This window comes from Megalops cyprinoides, chromosome 13 (genome assembly GCF_013368585.1).
Source record: "Megalops cyprinoides isolate fMegCyp1 chromosome 13, fMegCyp1.pri, whole genome shotgun sequence".
Lineage (NCBI taxonomy): Eukaryota > Metazoa > Chordata > Actinopteri > Elopiformes > Megalopidae > Megalops > Megalops cyprinoides.
The window spans coordinates 2,255,001-2,272,500 of record NC_050595.1 but is presented as its reverse complement, the minus strand read 5'-3'; the positions used below and the strand labels follow the sequence as shown (position 1 = coordinate 2,272,500).

The following is a 17,500-nucleotide window of genomic DNA, read 5'->3' as shown; positions in this document are numbered from 1 at the left end:
GTGTGTGTGTGTGTGTGCGCACGCATGTGCACACGCGTGTATACAGTGTGTATGCTTGCCTGCCTGTGTATGTGTGTTGGTAAGAGAAAAAGAATGTGTTTTTTTGCATCTGCAAGAGAGTGTATTGGTGAGAGTGTGTATGTATGTTTGCCTGCATGCATATGTGTGTGTGTCTGTGAAAAAGAGAATGTATGTGACATAGAATGTGTCTGTAAATATTTATTTGTGAGAGGGAGAACATGCATGTTTTGAAAGAATGTGCGGTATGGAAAGTGTGTGACGATGTGGGAAAGTGTGTGTTTGTGAAAGAGACAGTGCTGTGTGTGAGTGTGTGTGCGCCACTTGTGTGTGTGTGTGTGCCATGCCTAAGCCTCCGGTTAGGGTGTGATGGGGGAGATGGAGGTGTTCTGGCTAATGGGAGAGAGTGATAGTTTCTGCCACTCCTCTGGTAAGGAGGGAGGCTGGTGGCTAACTCCAGGGAGGTGGAGGAGCGGGGGGGGGGGGGGGGGGGGAGCGGAGGGCTCAGTAGATGGAAGGGGAAATTAAAAGTAGATCCTAAGATTAATGTGCACTGACATTTGAAAGCCTCCTCTCAAAGGGCCTTCCCAGATCCTGCGTCAGAAGGAAACTCTTCTTGAATTGAACCATCTAAAGTGCAGTGGAGATGCTGTGCGATGTATGTGTGTGTGTGTGTGTGTGTGTGTGTGTGCATGCACGTGTGTGTGTGTGAGTGCTGCGGGGGTGGTGCTTTAGGGCTCTGTCCGTGTGGGCGGAGCCTGTGGGGGAAGGGGGGTGGGTCCGTGCGGTGCGTCCGCTCTTACGGGCCGGTCAGTAGAGGAGAGTCCTGCCGCAGTGAGCACGCTCAGTCTGCAGACACGCTGCAGGGACTCGGCGCTCCGGCCTCAGTTCGTGGCACAGCCGTCTGATGAGGCCGACTTAAACGTAAGTTAATTAGCTGGCTGCTGCCTGTTTGGCGGCCACTGCTGGGATGTGGCCAAGCCTTGCAGTGGGATCTGTTTTCAGCTCGTTTTGTGTTTTAATTGGGCCCTTTCCTGTCCCACCCTGCTGGAGTTCAGTTTGTCTGTCCATCTGTCCATCTGTGTGCTAACGGGCATACCATAAGCGGGAGAGAAAACGAGGCAGGAGCTCTGTGAACCAGTGCAGTCAGCTGAGGGTGAGGGTTGTTAGAATGAGATGTTCACACGGGCGCACACACACACACACACCCTAGCGCTCGTACACAAACAAACGCATAAGCTGTGTCACAGGAAGAGCTGAAATGTTTGCATATAATCTACGGATCCATTGAGAGAAGTGAACGCAGCTAGTTAAGCCCTCGACCCAGTTGTCATGGAAACTTCCGGAAAGAAATTCCTGTACAGTATTTCCAAAGCTGTTCCTCCCTCCATCTCACTCTATCGCTCTCTCTGTCACACGCACACACACACACACACACACACGTGGTCTCACTCAGAGAGAGTAGGAGGTGTCCCGCGGGATCCCGCAGAGTATTTAATTATAATGGAAATATGAGGAAGGGGAGACCGGTCTGACCCTCCACTTCAGATGGAAGATTGTCTGTTTCCTGTGGAATCACACGGCAAGCACAAGTGACATTCCCACTCTCACACGTTCACAGCATGGGTCACAGGCAGAGAGAATCTCAGCAGTAATTGACAGTTTGAGCTCAGGGGTGTGGGGTGGGGGGGTGGGAGAGGAGCTGAGAGTCTGTGGATTGAGATTACGGCCTGATGGCAGTGCAGGTGAATTGGAATCGACTGGAAAGCCTGGGTGGGTCAATTTCCATCCAATTAAGTAGGAGGGAGTGGAAAACGACGGCTTCCTCGGCTCTGTGCAGAAACACGCCAGAGGCCCCTGTTTGGGGGAAGAGGGTGCTGTTTGCCAGAGCAGGTGCCGATGAGATCTGTAAGAGACTAACGGGGGTGGGGAGGCGGTCAATTCCTGCTGAACCATGAGGTTTAACCACACGTTTAATTCACAGGAGCTGTAATTAAAGATGCTATTAATAAAACAGAAGACTCTCCCTGTGATGTGCCCCCCCCACCCCCGCTCTCTCTCTCTCTCTCTCTCTCTCTCTCTCCCTCGCATGTGTCTGTTGTTGATTCACCCATAATTACATGTGTACAATTACCAATTAAAATGTGTCCATTAATTCACTGGTATACATATATTTATAGGTTCGTGGAATGAGAGAGAAAGCTCACACGGGAGAGAAAACGGAATGATTTCCCCAACGATTTGTAGGGCTTAGTCTTGCATCGTTCAGTCTGTTCCCACACTCGGGTACCTACTCGCTGGATTGGTTCCCTGTGCATAAATGTCTCACAGGATTATTGTACATCCTCCAGTAGATTGGGCTGACCTTGCTGTAAATTTAATTGTCCTGCAAGACACTATAACCCTATGTATTTCCTTGATATCTCTACTTTTATTTCAATATGCCGTTTAATCAAGACACATTTTCCAGTGAAGGCCATCAAGACTCAGCTGTGACTGTGTGTTGTGTGTAGTTGTAGTAGGGACACTATGGGCCTGCTTATTCAAATTTCAGCTTGCTTTCAGAAAGAGCCAGAGGAACTTGATACCATAATAATTTCATCATTACTTCGGTCGTTCTGTTTATATTTTTTTGTTTAGATACATGGTTATCTGAATATTAGATAACAAGGTTAGAAAGTGATTTTTTTAAGGCCTGGACAAGATTCTTGGGTTAGCTCACCCCACAAACCATCTTGCTGCTACATCATGACTTTGCAGATACGGCATTTTTTCCCTTCTTCTTAAACGACAGTTCTAGACCGGCGGTGCAAGCATTCTGGAACACTTGCCATTCAGGCTCACTTCAGCAGGCTGGGTGACCAGATGGCCACAGCTGTGTGCTAACTGCTTGCAGTGAAAGTACTGTGTAATGCCCCAGACAGCGCATCACCTGCTCCCTCGAGGCCTTTAAAGATGGCCGGGGAAATGGTGGGGAATTGCCAGGGCCGTTAGAGGAGCAGTAATGCTAACGGCGGACTTCATCGCCCTGCTGTGCAGCACAACACGGCTGATTCTGCAGCACGGCCGTTTTAAGCGTCGCGCGGATTAATTCCATCGCAAAAATGGATCAGACGCCAAAACAATGGCACAAATCTGTTGCTTTTTTTCAACCTCCTTCCCAGGAAAGCGGGGATTAGCGAGCCGGGCGGCGATGCCGAGTGAGGCTCCGCCCCCTGGGAGTCGGGATGGGGATAATCTTGCATCTGTTCCCTCCTGTGCTGGCGTGTCAATCGACTTCCAGCAAATTCCTCAAAAATCACGCGATGGGTTGTCTGATTTGGCTCGGCTTGGATGGATGAAACTCTCCGCAAATGACTCAAATACACGCGCTGTCCCTTTAAGGTCAGGACATGGATACGACACGGGGACAGCAAAGAGAAGCCAGTTTATGCGTTTATGTTTATATAAGTGTAGCACCAATAGTCCACCTGAACCTCAAACCTACAACCTCCTGGCCACCCGTCCCAGCCTGGTACCCCCCAGTGCCATCCGACCCACTTACCCACGCTGTCTGATGTCATGTTTCCAACGTCATCAGGAAATATCTAGCGGCGCGCACATGCATGCATGCACGCGCTTACAAAGTAATGGATTTTGTGTCCCTCTTTAGTTTGCCTCCATCTGTCTTTGCAACTCTTGCCCTGAGTCCCGCGTTCCAAGAGCTTAGAAACCCAGTCCTCAGAACACATGAGGAGCTTTAAATTTGGGGAGCGATATTCGCTCCTCTGTTTTCGGGAGAGAATGGCTCGGAGTGGCAGAGGCTCTGTCGGCTTTGGCGATTCTCAGTGAGAGCGCTTCAGAAAACGCTGAGGATGACTGGCATGTTCCCATCGCCTGGTTGGCCAAAATCTTCACTCTTCATTTATACATGTGTTGTAGGTGCTCTGCGAGGAATCCATCAGAGATTATAGTAGGCCATCCTGCATGCATAAGTAATATGAAATTTCGTATCTATATGTACATATATGTATGTATGTATGTGTATCTTTGTGTGTACTGAATGAAAAAGGCAGCAGTTTTTTAGACCAAAACTGCCTTTCAATTAAAGATTCAAGTGCATATGATTAATTGATGGGCTCTCCTACAGGCTCCTCTGTGTACCGTATGAGGGAGGCTGACTTCTGAATTATTAAGCCAAGTTTAAAAGCCTCTGCACGCAATTAGAGGCAAATTTTACTAGAAACGGAAGGTAAAAGAGAAAAATACACATTTAGGGAAATACCGATTTTGGGATAATGATTCTTAAAAATGTATGTGAGCATTTTGTCAGTATGCTCTTGTAAGGGTGTGTAAATTGTTACTATTTGTGGATTTTTGTGTGTGTGTGTGTGTGTGTGTGTGCGTGTGTGTGCGTGTGTGTGTGCGCGTGTGTGCATGCATATGTGTGTGTGTGAGTGTGAGTGAACGTGCGTGTGCATGTGTGTGTGCGCATGTGTGCGTGTGTGCGTGCACATGTGTGTGTGCGTGCGTATGTGCATGTGTGCGTGTGTGCACGTATATGTGTGTGTGTGCACGTATATGTGTGTGTGTGTGGTTGTGTGCGCGCATATGTGTGTGTGCGTGTGAGCGTGCGTGTGTGTGTGCGCGTGTGTGCGTGCATATGTGTGTGTGAGTGTGCGTGCGTATGTGCATGTACATGTGTGCGTGTGTGCACGTATATGTGTGCGTGTGTGCGCAAGGAAGTTGCTAAGAATATCTTAGAAAAATAGACAAACACAAGCCCCCGAGAAACTGTGGGGTGCACATCAGTGAAGCTGATGTACCTCCATACTGTAGCTCCCCTACAGAGAGACACTGTGGAGGGAACTCTCGCTGCAGTTAACAGAGTGGAGTGTTTATGAAGCATGTATGTGTGCAACATCCCCCCCCCCCGCCTGCATCACACCGATGGATGTCACCGCTGAATCGTACGTTGTAGGAACTGTGTATATAAAACAGATATGCCCCAAAGACTGCTTTCATAACTCACCGCTAGCTTTTCTGGGTTGACTATCTCCTGTAACTTTAATGGGAGCAGGAGCAATCGGCGTTCCACCGTCAGCACGATAAGGGTTTCATTCATCCAGGGAGTCGGCACCGAAAGTTATCTTAATGGAAAAAGCATTATACCGGCAATGACAATATATCAAGGGTTCTACTCTCCTCCTCATTCTGCAAATGGGGGTTTTATTACTTAGATTGGTTCCGTATTTCAGATGTCAGAGCGTTAAGGAGCGTTAAGGCTGTTTTTCCTCCTGAAATCTCCAATGGGAGTGCAGATTTTTAACAGAGCGGAGCACCTGAATGTGTTCAGTGAAAACGCGAACGATATGATGACCCTGCTCCCTGAAAAATCTCAATATTAAAGCAGAGAGAGAGTAGATTTCCACATTTAAACCTATTTAGAAAGCATATGCGATAAAATAAAGGCACAGAATATGAATGTGTTCACGATCAAATGTGTATATAAAAAAATAATAGAACAATAGTTTCTGCACTCCTCTCTTTTGGAAAATTGTTATGCAGTTGTCTGAAAAGAGGATTAATGCTTGAAAGCCCTATTGAAAAATGACAAATACTCTAGTTATTTACCAGCATTCAGCACTGAGCCAACAGATACGGTTTTATTGACACATTTTTTTTCAGACACAGCTTGTGATAATGTAATTCAGTAGCTGGTTATTACTGTTGAATTCTTCCTGGCGTACACCTGCGGTATTTTAAACCACAATTAAATATTCCACATGCAGCACCTTATCGGGTCAAAGCCAGGAAACTGGAAGCTACGAATTGAACAAATTGGATACAGTTCCATTATACCTCGGTTATAAGACAGACTTTGGCTAACAGTGCAGTGAGAACTCAGAGCATCAGATGCGAAAGATCAGCTCTCGCGTTTGGCCTTGCCTTGGTACCTGTGTCTGCCTGTTTCAGGTTTAAACAGTCTTTAGACATCCCACAGTGTCTTAGAGCAGTGTTTCTCAATCCTCTCCCGGAGTACACCCTGCCCTGCATGTTTTAGATCTCTCCCTGCTCCAACACAGCTGATTCAAATGATCAACTCGTTATGAACTCCTGAAGCTGCTTAATAACAAACTGATCATTTGAATCAACTGTGCTGGAGCAGGGAGAGATCTAAAACATGCAGGGCAGGGGGTACTCCAGGAGAGGGTTGAGAAGCACTGTCTTAGAGCATTAGCTCCTAATGTTGAATATTTGGTTGCAACTAAAGATATTAATTCATTATGTGCGCACTCATAGCATATGCAGTAACGCCAGGAACTGAGCCCACACCTCACCTCAATCTGATTTATTACTCTCATTCCCCTGTGTTGTAGGAGACCAGGGCTAGCTATGGCTGGCTCCATGTTCACTTGTCTGGGTTTGCAGAATATTGCAGCAAACTTACAATGAAAGAATGCCCACTGCTGAGCATATATTAAAAAATAGGTCTTCCCCTCAGCAGACCTTCTTTAATAAAAGGCCTATCAGCAGACCAGGTAGACAAGAGCAGGGTTTTGGTGAACATTGAGGTAGAAATATTAGAAATTAGAAATATTAGAAATTAACTTGGATGGGTACATTCCTGTTCTCTTGTGCTGGGGGTCACTCTGGATAAGAGTGTCTGCTAAATGAGTGTGATGTTGTGTAAGGTTACAAAAATCAAAGGCAGTCGCTGATCTTCAGATATCTTTATTGTAGCTTCCAGTGACATCCTCAGTAAAACAGTATTAGCCAAAAACTCCAAAACAAAACAAGGAAACAGTGATACAATGGCAAGAGAGGGAGAGAGAGAGAGACAGGATGGCGACGACTGACCAAAAATATAGAAGTGTGGAAGACGATAAAGGAGACAGTCAAACCAAGCATTTCAAATAGATACTTATCATATTATATTCATATAGTTCATAATTTGTTTCAGCTGAAGTTATCTTCATTAGTAAGACATGTTACTTCTTAAACTTTTATTATTTTAAGGGTTTTAAAAAAAAAATCAAGCTGCAGACAATGGTGAAGTCTTAGGAAAGCGCCAGTCTGCGATCAGGAGAGAAGGGGCACAGAGTCAGGGCAGGGGTGGGTACAGGACGGATTTCTGGGGTAGAGAGGGAGGGGAAAGAGGGTTTGTTTGTGCCTTTAAGTGCACATCTATTCAAAACCAATCAAACTTGAGCCCAGCACATGCACCTGGTTATGGTAGAGTTAGACAGGTGGAGGTGGGGGTGATCTGGGGTTGGAGAGATGGGAGGGTCATGTAGGTCAGAGGTCAGGGGTCAGGGGTCACGGTGTTCACAGCATAGGCTCCCGGCACAAGACGATCTCCAGCTCGGTGCGGTACAGCTTCCCGCCGTCCGACAGAGCCATGATGCTCTTCTTGTAGCCCGTCAGATTCTTGGTATCCACCTCCTGGTGTATCATGGGAAAAATTTCTGGGTTAGGGCAGTGAGTGAGGCGTTATCAGTTCTTTATTTCACCTCTCTCTCATGTGTAATCTCCTTTTCACACATCAATTCAGGCATTGAGCCGTAACTCTGGCATTTCTATGTCAGACTAAGTTAAGGACAGATGTCACATGACTTAATGTCGACGTTTACCTGTGCCGGTTTCTCACCTTTTTGTTCTTCTCGTAGAGGTCCTTGAGCAGCGCTTCCAGCTCCTGCTCGTCGATGTAACCGTTCCCGTCCTGAGAAACAGAACGGAACACAGAAGAGGCTGTCAGAAACACTTCGGCTGCCGTTGTTTGTTTGTTGTTGTTTTTTTTTTTTTTTTAATTCCAGAGCATGAAAGGGGATCGTTTCCTACTCCAATTAAAGCAAACAAAGGCTGCGTGTTAGCTCAGTCAGCCAGGCCCGTCGGCAGTCCCTGCTGGGCTGGCGCTGTGATTCAGCAAGCAGCCGAGGCAGTCAGCCAAGCTAACGCCACCATTAGCATCATAATTATTATCATTATCCCTGTCATTACTGTTATTTTTACAGAGGACTTTCGCCTTCCTCGGGTAAAGGACAAAAGCCTGGTCAGTTTGTTGGAGGCTGGTGTTTTTCTCCTGCCTCTGAGCATATGGGGCCTCTTTTGTGTGGTTGAACTGAGGACAGGACAAAAAGGAAAGTTTTGTGGCAGCCTGCTGTTTAATGATATATGAGGCTTTGATGTAATAAGTTCTGCCACAAGAGGTAGAGGAGGGTGCAGGATATACAAAACTGATAACTCTGTAACTGTTTGGCTTTTTTTGGGATACCCAGCTAGTGTGAAGAAATATAGCGTGCTGTTAAACTTTTTTTTTTCCTGGCGCTGCACATTTAAATTCTGGCCCAGCGCAGCCCATGTTACCGTTCGGTTGACCTAGCACGATTTTTAGCTCGCACTTTTTATTTATTTATTTATTTATTTTTTTGGATTTAAGCCTATGATTTGAGAGCAGTGGCTGCAGCTGTTGGTGACTCAGCTGTTGGGTCTTGAAAGGGGCGCTGCTTTGAGACCAAAGAAGCAGGGGTGTAACACCCCTAAACATGCACGTGCTGGAGACATGTCACCCAAAAACACCCCACTTTTCACTTCTGATCCAGCGCCTTTTCCTCACTGCTCGTTGGTGTCCCCTTGGGTCAGGTAACACGCAAAGGGTGTCCTTCTTAAAGGGCATTTAAAACTGACAGTGCCCTGACTGAGAGAGGCCTGCCAAGGTGACACGTACTGTGATGGATTCTCAGCATTAGTTACAATGTTGCAAAGAGCGTCGCGAAAATTTGATCTGTTTCCCCAGATGAAGATGAGTTTAAACCGCAAACTAATTTTTATCAACAGTCCCCGGGCTTCCTCTAATGGAATGAGGCGCAGTGTAAATATAATCTAAAGTAAAGTTATGAATTTGGAGCGGAGGTGTTGCCGCGGTGACGAGGCCCACGCTGTGTGTCTGCGGAGGTGCCGGCCGCACACACCTGGGCGTGACAGCGCAACTTCAGGCGCCGTCGGACGCGAGAGGAAGAGTGAGAGGCCGAATTAATAGGATGGGACATTTAATCCGCAACGTGCGAACGCGAGACGATGAAATCTCCCAGTGCCTCTGTTTCATTTCGCCCCGGCAGAGCTGTTGCACGTAAAACTAATTCCGCACCTAAACCCGGAGCGAGGTCAAACAGCCCTCAAGGATTTTCCTTTTATTTAAAGTCCCACAGCCAGAGTTTAATCTCTGGGACATTACAATGGATCAGTTTGTGGATTTGTGTCAGCCTTGCCGGCCTGGTTAGCCCGCGGTGACGTCACCTGTGAGCTGAAAAACATCCAAAACCGCGGCGTTACACGGCCGAAATAAATGCCAAACTTTCAGCAATGATCCTTTTGGGAAGTGATGCTGAAATCTGAATTTATTTCAGACTTTCTGGTATCAGAAGTCCATCTTAGCTCACCCTACAGACCTCTTTCTGAAAGAGGTCATGTTGCTAGCGGTTTGCCTTCTTCTCCCATTTTTCCTGATCAGTGTGTGATTGGTTATTGTCCTGACAGTCACACCCACTTCTGGGTGGGGAAAAGAGTGGGCAAAAGCAGAATGGGGTGAAATTTAGCCATTGTGACTGTAGTTTAGAAAGATTATGCTATCGTAGGTAGGCAATGCCATAGTGCTGAGTTGTGTCCAATTTAGCCAAACTGAAATAGATCGACCCATTCTAAAATTAAGCATCTTACCATCATATCTGTTTTCTCAACGTTTTTCTATTGTTACACAATTTTTTTTGTAGAATTGATGTCTTTTGAGGAAATACCAGCTCACTTTTCAAACCCACCAGTAGAAATCAGTGACGGTTCATCTGATTGGCTGAAAGGTGGCGTACCTGGCAGCCTGTACCTGTAGGTGTGGACCAGTGCTGGCTCTGCACACACCTGCACAGGTGTTCCACCAGCGTGTAATTTACCTGCCCCAGGCGATTGCAAACACCGCTGTTTTGCATGGGACGTGGCACTCAAGCGAGAAACGTAAATGTGTCCCAAGACACGACACCTGGATTTAAGGTGTTTATGCGCCTGACACGACTCATTGTTTTTAGCGCCTCCACATACATTTTTATGGGGGGGGGGGGCATGTTTGTCCTGTTTACCTTGTCGTAGTACGTGAAGATGGCATTGAACTGATCAGGGGTCAGCTTGATGCCCTGTCGAGGAAGAAAAGATGAGGGGGGTGTCAGATTTGTAGACCATATCATAACATGCACATGCTGGCTGAGTTGTTTACATAGAGGCTAATATGACATCTTAGCCTGTCATTTTGAATAGATTCTGCAAAAAAAATCCAGATTTTGTATCAGCATTTTGGTTTGGGTGCACAACTCCCACATTGCAACAAATAGTGATATAGGAAAAACTAGGCAGATTAATCTGAATTTCCAATTGCTATGTATTATGAAGATGCTTAGGAGAAGTACATCTGGGGTCCACCGTGAACCTCTTCAGGGCTCCATCACTCAGTAGCAACAAATGTTTGAATCTCCTGATGTGACAGATGCACCAGTGTGTGTGTGTGTGTGTGTGTATGAGTGTGTGTGTGTGTGTGTGTGTGTGTGTGTGTGTGTATGAGTGTGTGTGTGTGTGTGTGTGTGTATGAGTGTGTTTGTGTGTGTGTGTGTGTGTGTGTGTGTATGTGTGTGTGTGTGTGTGTGTGTGTGTGTGTGTGTATGAGTGTGTTTGTGCGTGTGTGAGGGGGTGGTGGCCCAGTGATTCTGCTTCCTGGCAAAAACAGCTTGTTTACCTTCTGCCACCTGTGAACTGCCTCAGTGTGCTGGGTTTGCCTCCTCCGCTGGAGTGAGCCGCTTTAATTAACAGGCTGGCGGAGATGTGACACTAGCCTTTTCCTCATAATCAGGGCAAACAGTGTATGTGTGTGCATGTGTGTGAGGGCATCTTTTTTCCCTCATGTTTTTTTCTTTTTTCTTGCAGCAGTCCTATTGGTCAATTTCATGGGTGGAAACACTTTTACAAATACAAAGAATCTACTGTTTTTCTTACCTGAAACTTCAGTAGGAAATTTTCCTGCACAGGTAGTAGCCTTCAATGAAAGAAAAAGAGGTTTATTACACGAGGTTTTTATAATCAGATGCTGATTGGATTACCAAAATCCACACACACGCAAACACTGCCCATCCCATCATGCATTGCTCCCTGACCGGGTTTCACCCACCTTGCCATTTCAGACAGGCCTAGCTTCCCATCGCCGTTCAGGTCGAAGATTCGCAGCTGGAGACGGTGAAAAAGAGAGAGAGTTTCACTGAGTCGGAACAGTCCCCACATTATCAGTCACTGTTCAGGTCAGCCCCAGAACAACGGCGTAAACAAAGTGTGTGTTTTTATTATGTACATAGCAAACTGCATTACACCAGGGTACCTAGGGCTCCCGAGTGGCTTAGCCGGTAAAAGTGCTTGATGTTCGAACGCATGGCTAAGCCCTAAGGCCGGGGTTTGATTCCAGTCATGTTGTTAGCCAACGGTGACTGGGAGCCAAGAACAGTGGAACATAATTTGGTTCAGTTCGCTGGGGAGGTAGGGATGGTTGGTTTGGCCAGGGGCTTGTCTGTCCCATAGCTCAGGGGACAAACAGACAACAGACTCAGTCTGCCAGCATAGAGCTGCGTATGAAAGTGTCCTCTGGCTCTCGTCTGCCCAAGCTTGGCATGGGCGCCGTGGTGTGTGAAGCGGTGACTGACATCACGTGTTTTGGATGAAGGCACGTGTTTATCTCACCCTCCCAGATTGTTGGTGTGGGTTGCAGCTACAGGGCAGTTTCTGTGACACAATTCGGCATTCCAAATAATTAAAAAGCAGGATACCAGGATAATAGCTCACGTTGGACATATAATACAGCTGGATATTCCCTGAAGCAAGCAACTGTGGGACTGGCTGGCTGAAGGTAATGCCCAACCTGGGAATCATTTTTTGAAGCATTGGTGATTTTCAAAGACTGAGAGGAAGTGGTGGCAATATCTGGGGGGATCCTCACAGAGATGTCTCCTCACCATATAGAAAGCCCACACTGACATGTCACACATAATGCTAATGTTCTCTTAGGATAAAGGTTCAGCCACCAGTTTAACCTCTAGTCCATCGGACATTCGGGTCCGTGTTATCAGAGGGGGTTCTGTTCTCTCTCAGGTTTCCTATTGGTTCCTTGGGCTGGCTGTGCACTGGTGATTGGCTGCAGGGTTTGGTTTGGGCAGATCTGTCTCTGTGCACTGTAAGCATCGTCCTCATTGCTGAGTCTGTCTGTGCAGGTCTATTTAATTTGCTGACGCTCTCATCCACACTGGCTGCCAACCCTAATCATTCGGGTATGGTATCCATCTTACTCCAGGGTTCTATCAATGGAATGCTTCCGCACGAAGACAATAGCTGCCTAATTCTCCGGAATCACAACATTCCCTGTGATACATTATTACATTCAGATCCATTTGTAACCATCTTTGTAGTACAATGAGCTAATCTAGAGGCAGCCAATGCTCCTCCATTGAGAACAGTACAGACGCTGTGGTTATTGGCAGGAGAGGTATGTGAATTTGGGACTGCTCACTATTGTCTGTGTGTACTCATTCAGCTTCTGGTCATCGTAGTGTCTGTTGGCCTTCTTCAGCAGGTCTGACAGGAACCCCTGCGGAGGGAAGAAAGGTCAGTCACGTGACAGCATGATCTGGCTCAGTAATAGGCCGACGCCAGTCACATGAGGTTCATAGAGGTAAAGGGTCACCAAGATTGCACCACTTGAAATGTTTTGGATGTTGTCTTACATCGATTCATATCTATACAATTGAATTATCTGCATCAGTGACATTTATAACATACCCACAGGGCACGAAAGCTGGCAATCTGGCGTACCACATGAGGATGTGAAAAAGGGAGTTGCTCAAGGTTATGCGTATGAAGAGCACATGTCAGGAGTATAACACATTTTCATCTGCTGAAGGCATGTTAAAGATTTTCCTCTGTGAATTTCATCATCCTTCTTACACAAAGGACAGCATCTGCTTTTGTGTCTGTTCTAATCCGGTTCATCTTTTACATCAGAGCCGTGTAATGCCTCTCACCTACCGACTCTGATCTACCTATATTTGATTATCCGCCAGCCCGTGGCGTTGGCAGATTGAGAAATTTGTCTGCTGTTTCTGCTTGGCAGCACTGCGAGCCGGGACGCTTTGCATCAGTTTTCATCTGCCTCTGTGTCACCATGCTAAGGTGGTGTGGGGGGTGACCCTGACAGGGACGGAAACGGATAAAACATTATAAATGTTCCAGAAAGGGCGTTCGGTCACTCCGCCCTCCCACTGTTACCATCTCATTATGGGTGCGGTTATCTAGGCTCTTCTCTTTGGCGACATGCTGAAGAGGCCATGAGGGATTTAATAAAAACAATGGCAACACGTGGCTCCAAGTGGCTCCATCAGTGAAGGCCCAGGTTCAAGCTCAGCTATGTCATCAGCCGACAGTTACCAGGGTGGACATTTGGACAGTACCCATCACGGAGGAAAATATTAGGGTAGGAGTGGGTGTCTCTGCAGGGTCCCCTCGGGCACCCTACAACTCCTCAGGTGTCCATGAGACACACAGAGGGTGTCCATCCATATGTATCCATATGTAATCCTGGTGCATTCTGGGACTTGTAGTGTGACATATAGCCGTTGTTAGTGTGATTGTATGAGAGAATTGCATTCTGTGCTCCAGCACCCTTGTGAGCGCAGAGGAACAGCAACATGAGGCTAATGTGCAACTGATGATTCTAACAGGAGTGACAAAGCAGGAAAATAAGCATAAAAAAGCTATGGAAAAAAAACAGTTTCCTCCAAGCTGATAACTGCCAAAGGCAGTGTATGTAATGATAAAACCAGCAGTGCGGTATCTGCCGGCAAATTGTTAGCATCCTTTTGTGGAGTTTGCCAGCTGGGTGTCTACCTCACAGTCCTACTGAAGTGAATATTAGAAACAGGCAGGGCAGTGAGGTGTCTGTATTCAGCTGTTTTTCCATGGTCTGGTTTTCCCAGCCGTGATACTTTGCCATGGACCTGTCAGCCTGTGTGGGATGAGGTGGCAGACTGACCTCACCTGCCTCACCTCACACCAGCACCTAGCACCTCTGCAGCTGCCAGGTGCTCAGTGTGTGTGTGTGTGTGTGTGTGTGTGTGTGTGCTGGTACCCCAGGTCTTCCTGTGGGGTTTTGGATTTTGGATCAGCACAGATGAGACTCCATCATTTACCTTCAGCTCATTGGCTTCAATGTATCCGCTGCGGTCTGTGTCATACCTTCTCCATGCCTGTAGATCCAAACACAAGATCACACCAAGATCAGAAGCAGTCCCATATACACACACACACACACACACACACACACACATGCACACACACACACACACGTGCACGTGCACACGCACACTCACATACACCCCAAGATCAGGAACAATCCCACACACACACTCACAGTCAGCAATGGACAAATGAGTCTATGCTAACATTTCCACACCTCTGATCCTCTGAAGTGTATTTGTTAACATGTCAAAAATGTCAAATCGCAATAGTAAAACCCAGTGCTGAAACAAACCGCTGTAGTGCAGGCTTTATCCAGCACAGCTACCTGCGTTTAAGAGGATGTGCGAGTGTGGAGAAGATACCTCTCACAGGGCGATGTCTGTATCAGAGCAGAAAGACTCTTATCACAGGCCGTAATTGTCAGGTTTTTTCCTCCAGCTCGCCCGCTATCAGATTGAGTTTTTGCATTAACGCACTTTTCCTTTTCACATTTCCATTTCTATTGACTCGCGTTTTGCAGGAAGACGCGGAAAGAGAAAGGCTTTTTAATTTATATTTTAATCGAGCAGCTGTCCTGATTCCAGCGTCTGCTCTTATCAAAGATAGATGCCTCCCCTTCCAGCAGCCCATCCATAATATATGATTCTCTCAAAATAGCAGTTTGTACTTTCTCATTCAATCCTTTAAAAGGTTTGGGTGATTAAAAATCTCCCCTCTCTCCTGATTTTATTCCTTTTTCCTTCCTGAGATAATTCCACAATGAGTTTGCAAACTGCCTGCCTCTCCCTCTATCCCTCCCTCAATTACCCTCTTACCCTCACTGACTCTCGCTCACCCTCACCCTCTTTCATTCTCTCACACACTCTCACTCACCCTCACCTTCTTTCATTCTCTCACACACACACTCTCGCTCACACTCACCTTCTTTCATTCTCCCTCACACACACTCTCGCTCACCCTCACCTTCTTTCATTCTCCCTCACACACACTCTCGCTCACCCTCACCTTCTTTCATTCTCCCTCACACACACTCTCGCTCACACTCACCCTCTTTCATTCTCCCTCACACACACACTCTCGCTCACCCTCACCCTCTTACCCTCACTGACTCTCGCTCACCCTTTCCTTCTTTCATTCTCCCTCACACACACTCTCGCTCACCCTCACCCTCTTTCATTCTCCCTCACACACACACTCTCGCTCACCCTCACCCTCTTACCCTCACTGACTCTCGCTCACCCTTTCCTTCTTTCATTCTCCCTCACACACACTCTCGCTCACCCTTTCCTTCTTTCATTCTCCCTCACACACACTCTCGCTCACCCTCACCTTCTTTCATTCTCCCTCACACACACTCTCGCTCACCCTCACCTTCTTTCATTCTCCCTCACACACACTCTCGCTCACCCTCACCTTCTTTCATTCTCCCTCTCTCCCGCTCTCTCTCTTTATCTAGTTATTTCCGGTATTCTAGGTATTAAAGCTTTTAAAGCAGCAGAGAAATGAAGAGGGGGAAAGTCAGTCTCCTGAAGATGTGGCCTTCTCGTCTCTCTGGCGGACAGGCGTTCGCCGGGCCTTTGTGCCGCTGCTCTGTCTTTTGTTTCTGCGGGAGACGGGAACGCTGGAGACAATGCGATCGTGACAACGGCACGTCAGGCTGTCGCGAGCGCTCTCTCCGCCAGCTATCTGCGGAGCGGCCCACTCCGACGCACCTCCGGCAAGCTCTAAAGAGCGCCGAAAAGTCATTAAATGCCAAACCGGCCAGGGAAATGGCACTGGATTAGAGTATGTGTGTGTGTGTGTGTGTGTGTGTGTGTGTGTGTGTGGGTGTGTGAGTGTGTGTATGTGTGTGTGTGTGTGTGAGTGTGTGTGTGTGTGTGTGTGTGTGTGTGGGTGTGTGTGTGGGTGTGCATGCTGAGGAGGATTCTTTAGACCCTTTCCAGAAAAAGGGACATTGCTTTCCTCTTTCTGGCATTAGTCTGTGCTCTGAGACTAGTAACCAGCCTGAAGGTTACTGTCTCAGCTAATGAGGCATATCCACACACATACAAAATGGAGATTTATAGACATAGGGAATAAGGTCTCTCTTTTCATTGAGGACACATGTAGGTGTGTGTAAATAGATTATAGATGACGGCCGAAAGAATAAATGACAATCCAGTAGCCCATGAGGCAGTTAATGTAATGTAATAAAGCAGATAAAATTGTATTCCATGACAAGGGTTTCCTTCACAACGGCTGATTTGACAGGGGCTTCTAAACACAAGAGTGGACAGGTCAATTAAATGTACTTCAGGTAGGGCGTCATGACCAATCTAGTGATTCTACGTCTATGTTCATTAGATCATCCTTGATGATGTGTTGGGGTATGGAGTGGTTCTGTGTGCCAGGTTGTATTCCGAGCAGAAAGCCAAACCCACGGACCCGCTGTGAGGAAGTAACACAGGCTTGCGTCCCGCGGGGTAGGGGTGTGGCCAGTGCTGGGAGATGGAAGTTATTTTTTCATTTTAGGAACTCCGCAGCACTGTGGGGTTTTAGCAGAAAAATGTCCTGAGATGCACCAGCCTGGAACTCCCGAGAGCTCTGGCAGTGCGTCAGCACTTTATCCTATCAGCACACGGGTCACTACCAAAAAGCAGACACACCCCATGCATGTGTATATGCGCATGGACAAGTGCGCACAGACACACACACACACACACACACACACACACACAAAACAGGCATATTCATACACACAGACAGGTACACATACAAATATACTGTATACATACACACAAAAAGACACACATACACACAGTCTCGCTCCTTCACTTACCGCCATGAACTCAGAGCTGGATCCCACAAACTGTCTGAAACAGAGCAGGAAGTTCTCCTCTGTGGGCAGAATCTGGGCCAGCTACAGGGGGAGAGGGAGAAGACGTGAGAGAGGGGAAGAGGGATGGGGAGGGACAGCCAGAGAGAAATGGAGGGAATGAAGGAGAGATAATGAGAAATGGAGAGGCAGCAGTAAAAAAAGAGACACGGGGTGGGGGACTGAGAGAGATACGGGCGGATGGATGGAGAGGCAGGAAGGTAGAGCGAGATGAGAGAAAAGGATGGATTGAGCAAGACAAAGCACAAGAGAAAGAGAGAGAGAGAGAGAGGCAGAGAGAAAAGAGATGGAGAGAGACAGAGAGGGAGGGAGTTTGAG

General features: G+C 47.1%; 1 protein-coding gene across 1 annotated transcript in view; it reads right to left on the bottom strand.

Annotated features, from left to right (window-relative positions):
- Positions 1–6,746: 6,746 nt before the first annotated feature.
- The window catches only part of calb2a (calbindin 2a), a 23,942-nt gene continuing 13,188 nt past the window's right edge, over positions 6,747–17,500 (bottom strand). The window contains exons 4-11 of the mRNA XM_036543984.1: positions 17,126–17,206; positions 14,259–14,315; positions 12,584–12,661; positions 11,201–11,256; positions 11,029–11,068; positions 10,125–10,178; positions 7,649–7,720; positions 6,747–7,443 (exon numbers count right to left, since the gene is read on the bottom strand). Of these exons, the coding sequence (XP_036399877.1) occupies positions 7,327–7,443; positions 7,649–7,720; positions 10,125–10,178; positions 11,029–11,068; positions 11,201–11,256; positions 12,584–12,661; positions 14,259–14,315; positions 17,126–17,206 (555 nt within the window). The 3' untranslated portion in view covers positions 6,747–7,326. The remainder of the gene's footprint in view (positions 7,444–7,648; positions 7,721–10,124; positions 10,179–11,028; positions 11,069–11,200; positions 11,257–12,583; positions 12,662–14,258; positions 14,316–17,125; positions 17,207–17,500) is intronic.